General features: G+C 37.5%; 1 protein-coding gene across 1 annotated transcript in view; it reads right to left on the reverse strand.

Annotated features, from left to right (window-relative positions):
* Nucleotides 1–21,539, reverse strand: part of piezo2b (piezo-type mechanosensitive ion channel component 2b) — a 67,816-nt gene that overhangs the window by 31,722 nt on the left and 14,555 nt on the right. Inside the window, exons 4-16 of the mRNA XM_072668619.1 lie at nucleotides 18,721–18,763; nucleotides 14,144–14,306; nucleotides 11,348–11,609; nucleotides 10,681–10,894; nucleotides 7,070–7,238; nucleotides 5,892–5,993; nucleotides 5,575–5,610; nucleotides 5,224–5,353; nucleotides 3,776–3,936; nucleotides 3,094–3,324; nucleotides 2,720–2,834; nucleotides 1,224–1,423; nucleotides 862–1,010 (exon numbers count right to left, since the gene is read on the reverse strand). Of these exons, the coding sequence (XP_072524720.1) occupies nucleotides 862–1,010; nucleotides 1,224–1,423; nucleotides 2,720–2,834; nucleotides 3,094–3,324; nucleotides 3,776–3,936; nucleotides 5,224–5,353; nucleotides 5,575–5,610; nucleotides 5,892–5,993; nucleotides 7,070–7,238; nucleotides 10,681–10,894; nucleotides 11,348–11,609; nucleotides 14,144–14,306; nucleotides 18,721–18,763 (1,975 nt within the window). The remainder of the gene's footprint in view (nucleotides 1–861; nucleotides 1,011–1,223; nucleotides 1,424–2,719; nucleotides 2,835–3,093; nucleotides 3,325–3,775; nucleotides 3,937–5,223; nucleotides 5,354–5,574; nucleotides 5,611–5,891; nucleotides 5,994–7,069; nucleotides 7,239–10,680; nucleotides 10,895–11,347; nucleotides 11,610–14,143; nucleotides 14,307–18,720; nucleotides 18,764–21,539) is intronic.

Below are 21,539 nucleotides of genomic sequence, written 5' to 3' on the forward strand. Positions count from 1 at the left end.
ACAGAAAGAGGGAGAGAGAGCAAGGGGGGGTCGCAATATTTTAACAGAACTATATATATATTTTTTGTTTGTTTATAGTTTTTAATTTGATGTACTTTTAATTGGTTCTATTTATACAGTAATTGTATAACTTTTCAAACCATTGCAACATTAAATATTTACAAGATGATTTGCAGAAACACTGCAAGGGCTCTGTTATCAGGCTTTGTGTTGCTAAAAAAATAAGTGTTTGCTTAAAGCAACATAATGCTCTACTCACTGTAATAGGGAGAATGGCATCTCTGTCATTGCCACTCCAGTCTGCTACTGTACTAACTTTTTTGAAGCGTGAATGAGACCTCTCATGAGAACTGCGGAACACTGTGTAACCCTTAATTACTTTAATATTACTCTGCAGTAGTCTGTCAGTCCACAAGCTTCCTTTACGTTCTGTATCTCTCAGCTTGTAAAATGTACGAATCTAAGTTTGTATGGAGTGGCATAATGAAGTACATGTGAATTACACTCCCTACCTGTAGGGGGAGTCAAGGAGCAAAAAACATATTTTTGAATAATGGACAGGTTTGATGTGATAACTGCTGACTGTATTTCAGGAATATTTGATTAACACAAATTCATACATTTTTCTCCCTTTTCTCTCAGTTTGGTAGTGTCAATTGACCCACCCGTTTGTAATCCTCCCTAGCACTAGCACCTAACACTAGGTGAGTAAGGACCTAAAATGTCTCCTCTGATACATGCAAAGCCAGCCACTGCCTCTTTTCGAACTGCTGGCATTGTGGCATCGCCAGGCAGCCACAAATGAACCATTTTACCCACCATTAGTTACTCATCAAACCTGCTGGGGGCTGATATACTCACTTTTCTACGCTTATGCCCGTCATTTTAGACCAGATGGGGATGGAGGCGTCAAACTGGCAGGTGTAGATGAGGATAAGTACAAGCATAGTATACACAACAACCGACATCCAAAAATACTTTAGGATCCTCCGCCACCACTCGAAGTGCACCTAGAGACAGGAAGGCCACCTTAACTTCTAAAGCGTATGTGAACAGTGGGATTTAGTCCACAGGTTTGAACTAAACCGAGGTCTACAATTTGAACAATCTGAGACTTGCAGTGCATCCAGTAGCTCGAAATTATTCGAATTTGAATACATTTAGCAAGTGAATATGTAATACTTTACTTACAAGCTACAAAATGTGTGCAATGTAAGCAGTACCTGATACATAGCTACACAGAAGAGGAACATCATCATGTAGAAAATCTTGTACATGACTGTGCGTCCTTCGAAGCTAACCAAGAAGAACATGCTGCCACAGATGTAGATCCAGTACTTGACCAACACAGCCATCACCAGTTTTCCCACAACCTGCATCAGGTCATTCTCGCCATCCTCCTCTTCCACTTGCTTCTCCTCCTCTGCAACACAAAACATTTCTTCTCATTTGTGACAGGGGCAGTGGTGGCTACAGGGGCAGTGGTGGCTCAGCGGTTAGAGCGCCGAGATATCGATAACAGGGTTGTGGGTTCGATTCCCGGGCTCGGCAAGCTGCCACTGTTGGGCCCTTGAGCAAGGCCCTTTACCCTCTTTGCTCCCCGGGCGCTGGAGTTGGCTGCCCACCGCTGCCCCTAACACATGTGTGTGTGTGTGAGTGTGTGTTCACTACCAGATGGGTTAAATGCGGAGGACACATTTCGCTGTACAGTGACAAATACGTGCACCTTTACCTTTATATAGTGTATAGCAATCCACGCCCAGACGTAACAGTATGATGTACGATGTTTAACCACAGCCACTCAGTGGATGGATTTCAGACAAAAGATCTTCTGACATACTCTCAGCTTCATGAGAAGACTTCTAGGATGCTTTTCTAACAGGTTTGTTGTTCTTACCCTGAATATGCTACTTATAGTGAGCATTTGCAGGCTACCGGAAAACCACTAGATGGCAGAGGTATTTAAAAAATTTTAAATATAAGATGTTGAAATTTGACCTGAAATATGATCAGATCTTTGTCTAAACTCTAAAAGCAAACACATAACCCTAAATATATATATAAAAAATATTAACTTCTAGGAGTATGAGTTCATTTAAAGGGGTATTTGAAGGCATTCCAATCAAGAGTATAGCAGGCATTACCATGTTTCAAGAAAAAAAACTCGGTATGGATATCATATTCAAATGGGACAAAGTTAAAGATGACATTTCAATTCTACTGAAGTCAATAGGACTTACTAAAACGCATCAGGTTTGTTTAGATGTTGCTTTGAAAACTAAATTGTGTTGTAAGGATTCAGGGATGTGTTTTCTCTGGTAAATCTTTAATGAAGGTCATATTTGTGCAGGTGTTGCTGCATACTAGAACAGTGCACCACAACTACACTTAAATTATCCTGAAGGTTTTTGCAGGCAAACAAGGGGTTTAATTTGCCTTTTCCAGCAATCCTACAAGCAGTAGGCAGTAGCAGTAGCTTACAATGACTGTAAATAAGTCAAGTTAGTGACCAAGCTAATTAGGGACGAGAGCTCAAATATCTTGGAGTGCTCAAGGTTTTCCTTTTCTTTTTCCACTTTACTTTACAATTCCATACCATTCTGTGAGCTGTACCTTGCACTTTCTTTCTTTACATCCTCTGCTGCACAAAAACAGAATGCTGGCATTGCTGTATTTGGTCAAAAGATGTACTGTACAAAAACTAAGTTGGCTGTCTCACCCTTTTTCTCAGTGTCCACTGTAACTTCTGAAAGAACTGCTTCCTCTTTCAACTTCTCCTGGCGTTCGGTCAAAGTCTGGCGCAATAGCAGCCAGAAACTCAGCAAACACAGCACCTAACGACACACAGACAGAGTGAGTTACCAAGTGCACCCACATAAACTTGCTAAATATAACTACAAACCAACTAAATATACCTATGACTAAAAAAACAACTACTGTTTGGGGTATATTCATTTATCAAATTGCATTCAACTGCTTTACACACGCACCTGGTACCCTTCAAACACAAATACATGAAGTAGAACGCTAGGAAACCTTCTGGAAAAAAGGACTTTCTTTTACTTGGGTTGAAATTGGTCTTTCTACTGATACCTTTGAGCTGAGTTCAGAGAAGGGATCAGTGGATTTGAGGAAAAGGCCGGGGACAGGATGTAAGCCCTGAAAGCTCCAGATATATTGCAGCACCAGCAACAGGTTACCATAGGCCACCATGAAGGGTGAGGTAAGCATGGCATATTTTCTCCTATCCCGCACCATCCACAAGGCGCAGGACCACAACAGGAACACAAATGTCAGCCAGCTGACGTATGTAATGCTCCAGGTCTATGAGATAAGGAGAAAAAAAGAACAGTTAGAGAGTTAAAAAACAGTTAAAAAAAGAAATTATTCAATCTCATTCTCATCCCATTAAACGAGCAGGTGTTGAAAGTTTGCTTCTTTGGCTTATGGGTAACAAGTAATAGAAGCTTATCAACAAAAGCAAAAAACACATGCCTTAATATCACACATCTGTCTTAAACTGATTCAAGTTATTTGCTAGCTGACTGGCTAGCAAAAAAAGGGGGAAAACAGATTCTTCTGAGCAGTTATCCAACATGACTGGCAGGTTGAAATGTTACAAAGGCTGGTGTTATGCACTTCTGAAAAAGATATATGCTAAAAGTTAACTTATCAACCAGCTGACATAGGAGAGACCTACATAAACACAAGGACAATTATACACTTTCAGGCACTTGATCATTCTTCATTAATCTCAGACTTTTAACCTGCTTACCATCATGGCGATGAGAGCACAGACATAGCTCTGCTTCATTATGAATTTGAAAACTTTGACTAGAGTGCCAGGGTTGTCAGCCTGCTCTTTGCCTTCAGTCTTCTCCTCTTCTTCTTCCTGTGGCACCTCCACGACTTCATACACCTCTCCATCTTTCTGGTCTGTGTGGAATGGTACAAGTCACATTACACACAGTCACATGTTGTCATTATAACCACAAATCAACCAGCAGTTAGCAATTCAAATCTGACTTTACACTTTTCCACTGCTTGTCTATTTCCTATAGTCACATTATTTTAAATAATATATTTCAGTGTATTTTAATTAGTATTTTAAGTACAGCAATCATTATATATTTTGTGCAGTCCATGAGAGGCAGCTGTGCACACACAGAGAACAGCTTTCAAAAAGCCAGATTTACTGATGTGGACACATTTGAGGAGTGTATTATTTGTAGGTGCAGGGCCAAAGGTAATTTCTGAGGTGCAGGTCCCGTTTCTATCACCATTCCTCTGTGTTATTATGTGTTTGCTTTAAATGCGCTGTGATTACTCTGGGTAACCACCAATTGTTTACTTCATATATATATATATTTACAGTGGTTACTAAACAAAACCACCACATTTCAGCCTTATAAAAAGCATATTTATTTTATTACATTTGTAAATTCTCATTCTATAGCATGTTATCTACAATATTAAAAAAACAATATCATACATGCAAAACCACTCTGGATCCCCTGTTATACAGTTTTGGACAGGCTCCTCCAACAACTATGTAGTTTTGCAGACAAACTACAGTTCTGCCATCACTTCCTGTATGCTGTCCCCAGATCGTAATATATTTTCCCTCTATAATAAATATGTTCCCTCAATAAACCACTGCAAAGTGAGAAATTATAAAAAACAAGGGCGTCCCTTATGTATTAGGCAGTTTTTTTAGCAGCATATGCATGCTCCCAAGACAATCACTATCCTAAAAAAAGCTTGGAGGATGGAGATACATTAAAGAGCTCTATTTTTTATATTATTATTGCTTGTGTTTAGGACATTTAACGTTTCTGTGCTTGTGGATGCTGTGATAAAAGATGTTCCTGTGGTTAATTTTAGCTAGTTAGCAGTACGATCTGACAGGTTGTCTAGAGCTAAAGTTAGCTTAGCAAGCATGCTAGCCAAGTTAGCAATAATGCTGGCTGAGTAAGTTTCTGATTGCCGGGTTAGCGTTACTATGTGTCATGATTTTGAAGAATGTCCCAAATGCACTGTTTGCTGCTGCTGTTTCTTTTCATTTAAAATGCTATACAACAAGCGAGGCTCTTTTGAAGACAATGACTAATTAGGACCTGTCTTCCGACAGGACTGTCCCAAATGTCTATAAAACAGAAACCATGCATCTCTGAGGGACATTTAAAATGTTCTTTTTCATATGAAGAGTATGCAAGTATTTACCTTCAACATCATTGGTTTGGTCCACTTTATACTTAGGAGTGGAATAGAGGTCTAAGCCAACTGGTCCATTCTCTGAATTCAGAGTGGAGACATAGCCAAAAGATGTTCCATTGGAGTTTACTATCACTGCCTGTAAGGTAAACAGAAACTTTACTTTAAAATTTAATGGGTACCCTAAATAATGAATCTGCTTAGCCGATTTATCCTAATATTTAATTACATGGGAAATACATATTCACAGTGAAAGATCCACATAATGAGGCATGTCAGTATCTTTAAAAAGCCCAGTGTGAAAAGAGTGTAAAAAAGAGGCTTGCATAACACTTGGGAAAACCACAAATGTGCTCTAACCTCAGAGGTGCTATAACCATCCTGAGTGGACAGTAGCTAGGGAGAGAGAGATGGAGAGAGAAGAAAAGAGCAAGGTGAAGGTATTGACCAGCAAAGAAGGTCGATGGCATTACCCCGTTCTCTAACATCAATGCTAAGCTGGAACAAAGAGGAGCAACGCAACTGAAATTAGAAACCATCATTCACTCCTGCCTGCCTAGGCCAAAAGCTTTCAGTCCTGCCGAAGAGAGCTGTAAACCTGCAGCTAGAACAATATGACTGCCTTCTGCTAACCTTTGGCTAAAGACTAAGACATTTTCACTGGTCACATTATTTACATTTTTCTCCTCTGTCCTTTGGTGTGCCCTCCACCACAGCTGTCTTCTCTTGTCTGCTGTCTGGACCTCACAGTTTTCATTCTCCTCCTCTTCCTCAGTCTCCTATGAGAAAAGGCAAGTAAATTATTGTCCATTGTTAACAGTTGATCATGCTTAGGCTGTGTATTTCCTAAGTAAAAAAAAGAAGTCAACAAAGCATCTACATGAAATAAATATAAATATAAGAATATTCTGAACATTTTAGTGAACATTTTCTATTTATTTTTTTTATTTAACAAAAAAAACTATTTACAAAAAACAATATTTAAACACTAAACTAAAGTGTTTGTAATTTAATGTCTAATGGTTTCTTGCAATAAACAATATAAATATGCTTTAGAATGCATGCAAGTATGTTCTTTGTAGAGAATGGAAAACTTACTGAATTGTACATATCTGCATTTTTGAAATTTCAGTATATGAATATATAATGTTATACGTTCTCTGACCTTTGCACAGTACTATACATACTACCCCTGTCAACTGTTCAACATTTCTGTTGATTCATTTGTCACAACATTCTGACACATTGTAAAGTGCAGCTGAAGACTGAATTTTGTTTTATAAAAATGGTACTAATTGAAATATTGAGGTTGGTGTTTTCTTATGACAAATGTGTATATCTTATTCTGTATGCCATGAACATAAAATATAATAATGATTACATGTAATATTACCTGCCTAAAGGTAAATAAAATCTATCTTGCTATATGAACGCAAAACATAATTATACTGATATCAACATTAACATTGACTACCTTCTGGAATGGCTTCTCTTTATTGACACCTACAGATTTACAGTGTAATAAGACAGTATACTGCTAGCTTTCCAAATTGTAAACAGAGAAACACAGATCAATAAGTTCTCATACATGCAGGTTTTCAAAGGATTATTGGATTATTGACCACACTATAAAACTATGCACTGCAGGGTAGCACGTAAGGAGAGAGTGGGAGGAATAGGAAGCGGGAATATTACTTTTGTCATGGTTGTAAAGTGATAAAGATTTTGACAGGGGACGGAATGCTCTATAGTTTTACATCTTACTGTAAAGGCCCAAAATCCTGACGTATACTTCATGTGTAATGCTACAATTCAGAGCCCACAATAAAAAAATAAAAAATTGATCAGTCTTAACCGTGATCATGGGATCCTGCAGCCAGAGGCGGATCAGCGTGGCCAGTGTGTAGTACAGTATCAGGAGCATGATTGGATTGACACAGTGGTGCCACCCCAGATCTGAATGCACAGTAAACCTCCATGTGGAGACACAGTCTGTTCTGACTACTGATGAGATGCCGAACAACCTGTTGAGAGACAGAGAGAGAGAGAGCTGGTGATTTCTTTAAGCTTTTTTAGGCATTGCAATGCCTTCATTCTCTTTCAATGATTAACTGAGGCCAGTGCTACATTCACTTGACCCTTTATTATGATGATGTCACTTCCTGCTTGGGCTCCTTCCTGTACTTAGGAATGACCAAGTTCCATGGCTCTATTGTGAATGCAAACAGGACACAATGTGGGAAGTGGCGCCTGTCCACGCTTTCTCTCAACAGTCGTGCAGACCAAGGCCAAGACTCTGTCAACAACCACAATTAGGCCATGGGACATGGACACGCCTACTGTATAAGCTGCCACTTGCACAGTGAGTCAGTATGCCCAGGAAGCAGCATGTCACCCTCAACATGTGGCACACTTATGCACACCATTTCTAATGTAAGTGATGCAAAAGAAACGCAATCTCTGCAGATTTCACTAGGGAGATCCAAAAATTCTACATTCATCAATATCACCCACACAGCCAAATGTGTTAAGTGTGTAATTAGATATTTTAATCCAATACACTTTTTGTCATATTCAGTGGATATCTCCTTGTGGTCCACTAGCTGTCTGTTCTGTAAGCAGTGAAAAAAAGCCCTGGCTCTCTAAATGGAAAACAAACAAAGTGGTTCAGAACGGAAGACACAACACTACTTCAGCCAATCAGCAACAGGGGTTGTTCGTGCTCGTGCACATAGTACTTGTTGCGTGCATTGTCATGGAAAGATGGCCAAGCCAAGAGGATTCAAAGAACAAAGACTGACAAAGATGTTTTTAGATCAAGCTAGAGCAAATAGCCATGTTAACACATGATTCAACACCTTGAACGACATAAAAAAAGTAATGAGGAAGTTGCTTTTCTTCTGCTTGACAGAATTGAACTTATATTTGCTGTTTCACAGAGCCAATAGGTCAGCATCATTTTGTCTTGTTTGCTAATTAGTGACAGTTTGCCAATCCGAATAATTAACCCAAATAATTAATGTTAGCTACAATACTTGCTGTGATGTTGTTTACACTAATGTTACATCATGTATATTCCATACAATGTTTGCAAATCTCATTTATGGCCACAAAGACCTAAAAATAATTTTAGTAGAACAGTGGGATTATTTGAATTATTCATTTATTAATTAAATGCGTAATATTTGTTATCTTAGCTGGTACAATGCTACGGTTCTCTCGTCAATCACTGTACTGTAGACACAGAAAGGTTTGTAGAAACATCTATTTCTTGCTTGTTTTTTTACTGTATTTACTGTATATTACGCTCCCACACAAGAACAAAGCAGTGAATCAGTGAAATAAAATTTTATTTTCTGATTGTTTTATGGTGGTTATGTTCAAAGGCACAAAAAAAAACTCAGGAAGGATTTTGTATGGTTTGGCAATGCAAGTTCATGGATTTTGGTTGGAGGGGAAGTTGAATTCGAATTTCAACAATCTTCCTCTAGAATTGTTAACTCCACCTTTAAATGATTACTTGTAGTATTAAAACCAGTGAACAACAAAGAGGTACATCAGCCTCCAGTGCTCACTGCAGGTGTTTATTTAGCACCAGTGGTTACATGTAGTCCTCACAGCATGTAGTTTAGCATCATGCACATAATCCTCAGGCTCATAAACTCCACTTATAGCATGTGCTGATAAAGAGCACAGAGCGTTGATCCATCAAATTGACTGCTTTTAAAAAGGAGCCTGAGATTAGGCCAAATGAATAGGAGGGGGTGAGAGTTGTCCGAGGCAATGCAGCTATACTTAGAAATAATGGCTTTACTGTTCCAAGGCGACCGAATTAAAGCTCCTAAAATCAATTTCCAACCAGGAAGTCAAGGACAACAATACAAAGGCATTGGGAAAGTGCTGGGTGTATAAAGAGACCTTGGCTCCATCAGCAGCCCAATCAGAGCGTGACAAGTTAGTAGTATGAGAAAAGCAGAGGCATTTTAGAATGACTCACATCAATGGAAATATCTCACAGATAATGGGATATTAGTTAAATATAGACACAGAGATGCTGTCCCTGTAGAGTGACATAGATCAGCCAGGGAAAAATCTTATGACAAAAGTCAGGCATGTGGGATTTCCTTCTGCTCTTTAAGGTTTAGCAATCTGGTCACTGTGATGACAGGGAGCTAGCCAGGAACCTTTTACAGTTATTTACAGGTCTGGTAAAAATATTCTAAGAAGGTAGATCAAGTATACTACTTTTTGATACATTCTTAAGACGTGCACCTGTTTGGTCAAAATGACAAATTTAACAAGGCTCTTGAGTTGCACAACCTCATCTAAGTGCTCCCCTACCATCAAAAGATTCAGAGTCAAGAAATCTATGTTTGGAAGTCGAGGTGAGCATTACCATTACCAAAGAATGGCCACCCCTCTCTCTTCTTCACTCAGTGTGATGGTAGCCAGTGAGGCTGTCTTTTAGCTGAATTGGCAACGAATAGGATAATATGCTCAGCAGAGGTAGAGGAGAGTTTTGCTTGTACAACAGTGTTATGAATTATATATAAAATTATATAATTTATACCCACTGCCTTCCAAAAAAGATGATCTGCATCTGTGGTTACTGGCTCAAAATTTTAAACATCCACCCAAACATCCACATGTCTGCTTTTGCCATTTTGTGGAGGGTACACCAACACCAGAAAATCCTTATATATAATAAGACGTAAACCATTTCATTTCATTAAATGGCAGAAAACTCTAACACAAAGGCAGAAGATACACACTCTTAAAAAGCAGTCATGGCAAAATTAGGTAAACTGTCACAGCAGATGTTGAATTGGTTCTGACCTCAAAATACTTGATGACAGGTACAGTATGTTCTACTGTTGTTTCAAAAAAGGTCACTACAACATAGCACTATGCTGGAGGGCAGAGTTGCACTTAGGCATGAATTATTTACAACAATGGTATTGATTATGAAGGTGATAAAGCACCAGAAGTCAAAGTACATACAGAACACAGCCACTGCTGGCTTGGTCAGCATTCAGAATAATACAGTACTGATGGTTGATGGTTAATGATGGTTAATGGCACAATGATGGTAGCACACCAGCTGCAAGATCACTAAGAGTCAACATGTTAAATGTGCATTATTCCTGTGCTTTAGTCAGCACAGTTAATAGCCCTGTTGTTGTTCTCATGATGTGAAATCTATTTTTCAACCTTATTTTAAAAGCTCCTTATTCAGTTTTTAAGGTAATCAATACCTCAACATCTCTCTCTCTCTCTCTCTCTCTATATATATATATATATATATGTATATATACAGCTTTGTATTGCAACACACTACATAAAAAATAAATCCTGAAAATAAACTATGCATTAGTATTCTAATATACAATCAACTGTAGATCGGTAGTAGATTAGGAAAGTGTGCCAAAATCTAGTTAAAGATTTTCAGAAGATCTGTTACAAAACCTGATGTAGGTGTCGTTGACCGAGATGCTGTCCTGGAAGAACTGGAACTGGTAGAGGTAGAGGACGATGAGGTGACCAGCAGAGAAAATGGCCATAAGCACACACAGACAACTGAAGAGGAGAGTGTCGAAGGTGTGGCAGAAGGACCACCATGTGCACAGAGCCAAGAACACAAAGAAGTAAACGGCTGAGGTCAGAGAGGGCAGCATCATACCTGTGAAAGTGGGCAAAACGAATGTTGACGCAATTAAGGAGAATACACAGCTAAAAGTACATTCAAGACACACAGCTTTAGAAGCTTTAGACACTGACAAAATGACAAAACTTCACCACTCTGTAAAGATTATATGACTAATTGAAGTTTTTCACTCACAATTACACCTGTTTTATGTGACAAATAACTGATTTAATTCATTTTCTTTAAAAATCATAACAAACTTTTCACACTGTATATTTGTTTATTGAACGGCATGATATTTTATCTTAATACTTTAAAACAGCTTAGTGAATGGCTTATTTTGTACTAGGAAATAAACTGGCTTTTACAGTATAATTTCTTTTTCATTTCCATTTTATATCTGGTTTACTATAGCTTTGCCTTTTCTGAACCTATCTGTAAAAACATGTCCAATAGTACTGTAGATATTCAGGAGAACTCATTCCTTACCTGTCAGCCCCAGCAATATAGTCACAACCACCTTTCCTGCTGTAGTAATGAGGTTGCCAATGATCTCCTTCACTTTTGATGCCACTCCTGCAACTATGCGCAGGACCTTCATCTTGGTGCTCTCCTTCACCTCCTCATCCTCTTCCTCCTCGTCCAGAACACCATCCTCTTCCTCTGCCTCATCCTCAGCATCAAAGTCCTCGTCAAAGAGCATTTCGTCAGTTTCATCATCAAGGTCCCTCTTATCTTCGCTCTCCTCCTCCTGCAAGTGTTTGCACAGAAATTACACCAAATGACATGACATCAGAACTACAACAGAGTATGCAAATGATTCTCCCACAAGTAGTACTCTCCAAAACCTCACTTAGCCCCAGTTTAAGAAACTGTGCAAGTGCCCTAGAAGACTTGACTTGACTTGACTTGACTTGACTTGAAGACCAGAACCAGGACATAATGTTAGCTTGTTAACCCTGTGCTGCTTTACTCAGTGCATTGGAGAAAAAAGTAAAGACTAAATAGAAGATGGATTTGCAATTAACTAATCACTCACAAAGGAAAAACAGTGAGCATGTTTTTCTTGTTTAGAACAGGCAATAATAATGTTCACTAAAGCATCCCTGCTGCAACCCTCAGAATACAGTTTGCATTGTGTTATTTTTTTAGTTCCTTCAACTCCTGGTTTATTACTCTTTATAAATAAAACTGATTAAAGTTAAGAAGAAATGAAGTCATACGGTGATTGAAGACGTTTCAGGAAAATATATCCAATTAGAAAGTGAGAAAAAGTAAGGTGTGTGTCTCTGGATAACTGCAATTTCACAAATATGCTGCATATTAACCCACCTCTGTAAAGCTGTACCCCATCAGCAACAACACATAATAAACCAAACAAGCTTTTAACTGCTCCACATGTGTGGCCTGAAGCACTGGAACCAGCACCCTGCTAACGTTAGTATGGCATACCGGCTTTACTGAACACACCCATGAGCTCTTCACAGACCATGTGCTAATGCTTACTGATTTAACACTATAGGCTAAATTCTTGAACATTAACTAGGACTAGCTTTGGACATTAACCCTTAGCATTCAATTAGCATCATGACTGCCATCTTATTATACTATAATGTAATTATAATGTATAATGTATAATTAGAATGTAATTACCTAGTTAGACAATACACATAGTTACATGATCATTTATGATCAGTTTACATGCTGTACTGACAGATTACAGTCTGCTTTTCTAATTTTCTGCTTTTTCATTAAAACAAATATTATTTTTTATTTTTTCTTTAACAATGTTTCCACAAATTTATGACAATTCAAAAATCTTTTCTGCACTTTCACATAAATTCAAGTCTACTACTACTACTCAAGTGATAAATAATTTATATATATTTTGATTAATTAATTAAAAATGCTAAAAAACTAAATGCAATTTTCAGTCCATGCTTAGCTTTGGTCTTTACGAGCATTCCTACATAGAGCTCTTAAAAGCTAAAGCACAATGTTTGTAAGACCAAAACAGTGACAAAGAACTGTAATGCAAAATGCAAGGCTAAATACACAAAGTGACAGCCATGTATAAACAATCCTGAACTGAACTCATTACAACTATAAATGAATTAGGCACCGGTCACATTGATGTTAATGCAATTAATTTCCCTTTACTTGTGAGATAACTTCCAGTCTAAATCTTGCAATGCATTCTTTTTTCACACCTAAATTCAATAGCATAATAAAGCAGTTTTCACAAGAATAAAACCTTACAGTGAAAAAAAGTACTCAGCAACAACACTGTTAGTGAAACTAATGTTTTTAAATTTGATGGCTTTCCATTTAAGTTATCATGCTCATTAGCACTTTGTAGCTCTGCCATGTATTTGGCATGGTACCACAAGCAGTTTATATTTTAAATAAATAAATTATATAAATAACATGATCTCACTCTCATTCAAGTATACCACTATGCTCAGAGAGACTGTCTGGTTGATAACTGTGTCTACAAGTAATTCCAGTTCCCAATATAATATGGTTTTATTATAGGAAAATATGTGCTTTAGTGAGGCTGGCACAAACACTCCAGTTACTTTTCTTTCAGTCCATGTAATAAAGGACGCAAATCAAGATGAGATGATTTATAGCTGGATTAGCACAAACACAATATGTTTGTGTTAGACTATGCAAGTATGTGTGTCTTTTCATCATCATAACTGCTTTGAATCTGGTTAGTTGTCTGCATGGACTTGTGCCAGTAAATCAATAAATGCAATACCAGGGAAATTGATATTTTTATGGAACTACTGTACTACTGCCACACCTGCTACAACAGAACTCCTGAGAGGCAAAATGAGAAAACTGAGAGATTATAGTATTCCATTATAGTATTTAATTTATCATGCATTACTTATTATCTTGTGAATTACTCTTCTTCTTATGTATTTGCTTTGTTTTGTTGTGCATGTGAGTCTATTTGTGTGCAATTGAGAAGGTGACAGACAGAATGTAACTTTTTATAATGTATAATAACAAATACAATTCCATGTGTTTTCCCTAATTATCAGAATATGAAAAATGATCAATTATTTCAGGGGAGGGAAACACTGCAGGTCAGTAAGATGAATAAGTCTGTATTGTCATATTAGTATCTTATTACCCTCCTCTAGTACTGTTTACTGTTTAGATGTTTATGATTGTTTTTAGTTCATTATTTTATTTCATATTTCAGTGAGAAATAATAAGAATATGACAAAAATAAAGTTGACAATACACTGTAATTGTCAATATGAATCTCACCTGATCTTCGGCTTCAAAATCCAGGTTATACTGGGCCATTTCCTCAGGGGGCCTCCTCTGCTCAAGGCGTCTACACAACAGCCAGGTGCCCAGGCCCGCCATGAACATGCCAATGTCTGGAATAAACACTCGGATGCCATTGCCTGCATCTGCCCCTACAACACTTACAAGAAAGAACATACCAAAAATAAGCTGCTGGGTTTACATTGTTTTCAGATTTTTATGAAACAGTAAGAGAAAAATAAAGTTTCCTTAGCCCAAATGTTGCCCATCAGCCAAGACATTAATGTTTGCTTCTTTAGCTTAACCTGAGCTATGAGTGCAATGTAATGCTATCATAAGTAATATCACAACTACTAATGAGCATAACACTTTACCAGTTATCATCCTGTAAACTACATGCTTAAATCATTGCACACTCTTTGGTAGCGGTATCTATAAAAAATTACAAAAGTTACAACTTTTTTGTGATGCACTTTTAGTTCCTTTTGTGCACTCATTTCATCAAGTTATTTCATCTTTATAGATAAACTACTACATTCTAAATTTGATGATATTAAAAACCATAAAATAGGTATGCTGTACATAATAAAAAGGCTACTACATCTGGTGGAAATGGTGTGATTTTTCATTAAATGGTCATTGTTTGATTGCAGATTGCGTCAAAATGAGTGGAATGGGTGTTTGTGAGGCTTGTGTGAATCATTACCAAAAAAAAACATTTCAGAATAATTCCTAAATATTCTGAGAACTAGAGAAAAATTTAACTAAGGATTGTGTTTTTATGAGAATCCTGCCACACACATGAACCTGTTACTGCAGTTCATCTGCCAATAGTAAATTAAATACAACACGCATCTGCAGAGCTCCTGTGAACAAACACCATCTGCACTGATGAAAAGGTGGGAACTTTCTGGGAATGCTGCAGCATTTTCCAGCTAAAGCTTCTCGCACATCTGTTGCGTGCTACGATGCGTTGGTTTTATATGCCTCTCCACCCAGTTCCATAAAATCAGCCTTGCTCCATATTAAAAGGATATAAATATTTCTCATTAAACACACATTTGGTTCCTCTAAAGCGTCCCCATGTAAAAAATTTAATTTCTCTCCAAACTGTCACTCTATTCAGGAGTGATTTCTTCAAAACAACTTTTTTTTCAGAGCTCAATTAGGATGTCTATAAAATCCTGTTTTTTAAGGAGAATTGCTTTTTTTTAAAAGCACTCTGGTGTTCTTTAGGCCTGCACAAACAAGCTGACTTAGTACTTAAAACCCACAAAGTGAAACTTCTGTGATTTCAGTGGCTTGCAGAATAATAAGTATGTTTATTAAGGAAGTAAACATTGATAAGAAAGTCTCACCAACTACATGGCCAATCCACAGGACACAAGAAACTTTTACTCCTCCCAATTTTAAGTCAGAATTAGTGAACATCAGGGCATAAATTTCTTTGTATATATTCAAGCTTTAGAGAAAAAAAACAGCTTACACAAAAAGTCAGAAATAAACGTTATCCCTAAAGTGACAACCTTTCCCTAAAGTCTGAACCTTTTCACTAGCCAGTTAAAATGGAGATTTATTTCAACTACATTATGTAACTACAAGTTTTTTACTATATGTAACTTCTGTGGTCAAAATTATATTTAACTCTCACATCACACTCAAACACTGTTACACTGTTTACAATAAACAATTCTTGCTGTCAAGCTGGCTGCATAAAACCCTTTGGAATTACTTGTAGTCAGTAAAACCTGTCTCTTTTGGGAGATGTGCCAAAGAAGAGCACATCACTGACTAGATGAGCAAAGGCAGCTCGCCTTATAAAACTCAAAGTGAAGTAGCAACAGTTAATCAATGCTGGAAAATTGAATTCCTGTCTAATTAGGAGCCTGTGGCATTTCCATTTGATTAAGAGCTTAACTCTGCCCTTTAAAACACAGAAAAACACCACCTGTGTGAAGACCATACATCCTCATAATGCTACTGAATGTAACATTTTGTAAAAATGACAAAAGATGGTAAAAATGTACAGAATGCTTTTTTCTGTATCATATATTTAGCATCCACTTTTGCCAGAATTTCTTCAATAAGCAGTAAACTAGGGTAAACATCTCTACAAAGCTACTGAACGCAACAGTCAACATTTCATCTGTCTTAAGTGGTGGATGTTATAGAAAGTCATATTAAACCGCACCTAAAAGGGGTGCTTCAACGCACGGTAACAGCTCTCGGCAAAAACTCAATGTAATGACATGCTCGGTTTCTATCTTTTCAGGGCCAAAGCGGCCACTTTAGACTCATCTCTGCCTGCCGTCCCGGCTCTAAGTCAATTTGGCGGCTCTGTTTCCTCTCTCTCCCGTGTCTCCATGCCAGGTTTAAGAGGAGAGAGGCATCAGTGTGGCGTAATGTCATGGCTAAATGCCTTCGTTGAAGTAACAGGTCAATTAGGGACATAAACAGTTTATAGTTCTGCTTCCTGCCACTTTCCAGCGGCCCCACGCTCCCTGTCTGCAGCTCTGAAGACATGCTTCGGACGTTCCCCCACTTAGGAAAACCGCGGCTAATACAATCAAGGCCTCACGAGCACATCCATATGTCAAGGTAGGCTGTGAAAAATAAGGGCTGTCAAAAGCAGGTCAGGTGTAATTAGGTTTAGTCATCTTCAGGGAAGCGGCCGGTTAGGTGGAGTATACAGGTCGGAGCCGTATGGAGTGAGTGTAGACTGCTGAACACACACGAAAGTGGGCCGTAATGCTGTTTGCTTCTGTTTGCTGATAACAGGAGATTGGAAAATGATGCTTACAAAGGCAAGCGGCTCAATATTTTAAAAATACCACAAACATCTCTTGCTCACCTACACTCAACTGAAAAAGAGTGCACTAGTCGATAATTTTCCACTACTTAAAGTTATTAGCTGCACAGTGATATTATGACTGATTTCACACATGGACCACACATGGTGCTTCTTTAGTACACACCTAGTCTTTCCCTGAAACCCTGGTCTAAATGCAACAGTCTTCTGCAAACCAACTGTTGATAACACAACTATATTCCATCTCCTTCTCATAACATTTTAGAATATTAGTGGAGACATGAAAAACTATTAAATAATTAAAATGAACAATACTACAGTTACCTGCAGTGAGTCCATCAACAAAACTGCAGTGGAGGACACAGTTAAAGTAGCCAATAACCAAAAGCCTGTTTTTCAAGCGGAGATATTTTTCCTCAATGTAAGCTAACTTTCTTGTAAATCAGTTTTACAGGCTTTACTATCTTAACATTAAAAATGATTCTGATTTTCTTCCCAATTGGGATTGCCAATTAACCAACCAATACATATTCTCCCCCTATCACACGCAACACTCCGGACACTGGGAGGATAAAGATCATCACACGTGCACAGCCAGCTAGCACCTTTTTCCGAACTGCCACAGGTGCAACGTCACGGGGCAATCAACATGATCGAAGGTAAGTGCTGTGTACACGGCTCTGATGCATTGGCCTGCAGCAAGGTCAATTGTGCTCTCCCCGGCCCCAGCTGAACTGTGCTACAATTGTAACAATACACTCAAGGTCGTCATATACCGTGGGATACTGCCAGTATGCCAGTGATTATGTAATTAGTAACACTGATATATTTAACCACCCAAACTCAAAATGCAACTGGCTCAGATACATTAACATGGACATACATTCCACAAGTTAACTTTAAATGCTTAGCAAATAAGATGATATAGTGCTTGAGCTAAATCAAAATGTCACTAAAACATTAAAGGAAGACTATTTGTTGCTGCCTTTTTAAAAAGAAAATCAAATCCTGGCATCAATTCCACTATTTCTCTTAAAAATTCCTAGAAAAGCATGTAAGCATTAGCCAAATGTCAAAGCCTTTCACACTGCTCTAGCATTAAAAGTGCAAAATACTTTCCTCAGCTATCTCTTTTTTCTCCCAAATACACTTTTTCCATGCTGACATGGCTTTAAGTTGCAAGGCATACAGAGTGAAACACAATATTGATCGCATCTACCAATGGTCAGAGCTGACTGACCCTAGGGAGGAGATTCATGCTCAATTGGCCCAGTACAACAGCCTCACAATTTATGATATGGATAAAACTGAAAAAGTTAGCAACCAAAGGCTGCTCCAAGATCATCACCATGCAACACAAATCACAGATGTCAAACAAAACCCTGGAAGGTCACAGCACTGCAGTGTTTGTCATTTAAATCCACTAATATTTGTTAGGTCAAAAACCTAAATCAAGTTATAAATAAGAGAAAATACTAAATGTTGTGATTTTTAGGTCTAGGTTTGATCAGTTTGATTTGGAATTAATGTTATAATAAATGGTCATTTAAGGTAATGAAGCCATAAAATTGTATGCAGGAACAGTGACGTAAGTCAAATTTCACAAAATGATCAACCCTTTAATAAGCTATGGAAGTCCATTCCAAGCTGAAAGTGCAACAGACTTAATATTTGTGAATACATGTATTTGCATACAGTGTATGAGAGAGATCTATAAAACAATCCACAAAAAAGTAAAAACAGAATAAAATGATTTGTATTTTACCTCTCAAATCCAATTTGTCGTATAGACTTCTCCCACAGCGTACCTGGTGAAATAAAGGCAAAGGTTTTAATGTCTGGTGTACATTTTTCTGCAGCTCTAAAATTATAGTATATTATTATAAATACCATTATACTTATAAAGCAAGACAAAAATGGCCATTGCATATTTTGTGTTAGTTTAACTAAGTTTGACTTAATAATTTTTGGATAAATTTATGGTAAAATGGAAGTTTTGGCTTTGTGTATATATACAGCCAGTACTCTATATGTACTGTTCTACACCACATTCATGCTATATAGTAATGCATTAAATCTTCATTGTTTTTGTGGATACTTCACACAGTAACACACAAACAGAAAAGAGTGCCCAAGCACACACAGTGCACCCAAACCAAATAACTGTTTACCACTTATAAATTCCTGATCATCATTCCAGTCACTGTATTTCATTTCCAGGTATTTTTTTGCTCAGGGAGCTGACTGATAATAATGACTGGAGCTAGCTAAGAAAAACGTGCTTGACTTTGTCTATAACTTCTGTGTTTGCAATAATGATAAATCAATATGTGTGTCTACTGTGTTAGTAAATTAGGCGTGTAATTGCATGTTGGATTGCCTTTTGAGGTTGATGAACTGTTATAGACATGATTCAAGTTCGTGACCATCGCCAAGGGTTCAAGCCTCCTTGCTTCAAGCGTGACTTCACAGAGTAATCTGGGGATTACTGATATTATTTTCTCCACTTTAAAATAATACTGATCCGCACTGCCTCATAATACAGATGCTGGTATTATGATTATGGTTATGGTTATTATTAATAAGGACAATCAAACATTCCATAAACCTTTTAAATCATACATAGTAGTTAGGCAATATCCTGATCCTGAATATCCTGTGTTATAAGGCAGATATAATTATTGTTCAACAATAACTCCAACACACTGGAATAATGTTTTTTTTGTCTTGGTATCTGTGGATATAGATGTACTAAGCTTAAAGGTCTGTCGGTAGTAGTATTGTTGTAAACAGAAAATGTCAAGTCTGACTACAAAAAGCACTGCCATAAGAAAAGAAATGACATTCCTGAATCCAAACATTTGTAACACCTAACTGCCTCCAGTCCAAACCCAGTCGACAGGTGGATGAGTATTGACAACTGTTCCACAGCTGGTGTAAAAAAAAAAAACACCAGTTGGGTGGAACTCATTTTAACAGTTATTAGTGTTCAAATGCAGGCTATTTCTCTTACTTTATATTTTTGTATTATAATGTTTTTGAAAAAACATTTCACTCATAGTTTTATGGTGATTTACATGTTTTTTAGAGTCAGTGTATTGAGTAATTCACATGGACACAATGCTTTTAATAAACAAGCTGAAAAAGGTGTCCAGAAAGGCAGAGTAGCAGTGCACCACTTTGGAATTCCTGAACATCCCTCGACTATTTGTGTAAGTGTTTATTTTGTGGAGACTGCTGATCGATAGTGCCTGCTGCACAAAAGTGTGTTGTGTTTCTTTAAAATATATCCTAAATTGTCGCTTAGTTTAAAGTTCTGAACATTTCAGAATAGTATTAACAACATTACTACCTCAGTTTGAATCTATCATGTCTAAACAGGCTTAATGTTTGCATTTCACAATACTGGCTTAAATCACAACATCAGGAAAAGGATCAGAGAAAATATTGTTCCAAGCAGATGTATAGTACTACTGAACATGCAACAGTAGTAAAATCTAAAGTTCATAATAGTACATGCATGTCAGAACTCCAGGAATTCCATATTACTGCAGGTCTAAACCAGATAAATAAGGGGTGGGGAGGAAATTCCACAGATGATTGCTCATAAGTTTAAAAAGGTCATAGGTTTATAGGGCCTTTTTGGGGTTGTGCGTTTCTGTTAAGTAACAGTTTCCATGAAGCTCTGAGACAACACAATGTAAATCATCACTCATCAACAATTTAGTTTTTGCGGAGATTGCGATCAAGATGATTTTATTCGAGGATTGGATTTAGGCCCAATCCTTCCTCAGGGAGTCATCTGGCCAGTGTTCATAGCACATATTTCTTCTGCTTTGCTTTCTTTTGTGTTTTGTGTGTTTGAGATGCAATGCCTGGCTGTCACAGCAGCCCCACACTTCAGACGCATTTAAGATCTTTGTGAGTCAAACCTTTTTTTTTTAAATAGAAATAGAAATAGCAGGACTTTTAAACAGAAACTTTGCATTTCAGGGTGTCCTGTTAAAGATAAATGGGCTCTTTCTATCTTGTGCAATCCTCTGTCTGCTCAATTTGAAGTAGGATATGTCTTTTTCAGCTAGCAGTAATTCATGCTTTTAAAAAGTGATAAAAAATGATTGCGGTCAGCACAATGCACTGAAGCTTGAGATGAAACAGGAGAGGCAAGACATCACCGGCTTAGTGAGATATTACCAATTCTGTAAAGTACTTTATACAAAAGCTGATTCATTTTTTTTAACTGAAAGGTTTAAAAAATGTTCACGCTTATATAATATATATGACCTATGTATGATCCCATGTCATATCACTGTAGAGAAACATATATATATGTGTGTGTGTGTGTATTGCCGTGAACTGAAAGATGATCTTTGTCACATATTTTCTAAAACAAAACATTGTTCAACAGCTTTCCCATTTTAAAAAATGTTTCCAGGTTAATCCATTAATGGCATATTTGGCACAGTCAGGACAGAAGCATGGTGAGAAAAGAAACAGGAGGGAAGGGTGTTGTGTTGTCAGAACATCAGACAGACTGCCCACACAGCGTGGAAATGTTTAGTACTTTTCTTAATTTATATTTTA

Source organism: Salminus brasiliensis, chromosome 23 (assembly GCF_030463535.1).
Source record: "Salminus brasiliensis chromosome 23, fSalBra1.hap2, whole genome shotgun sequence".
In the NCBI taxonomy this organism is placed as follows: Eukaryota; Metazoa; Chordata; class Actinopteri; order Characiformes; family Bryconidae; genus Salminus; species Salminus brasiliensis.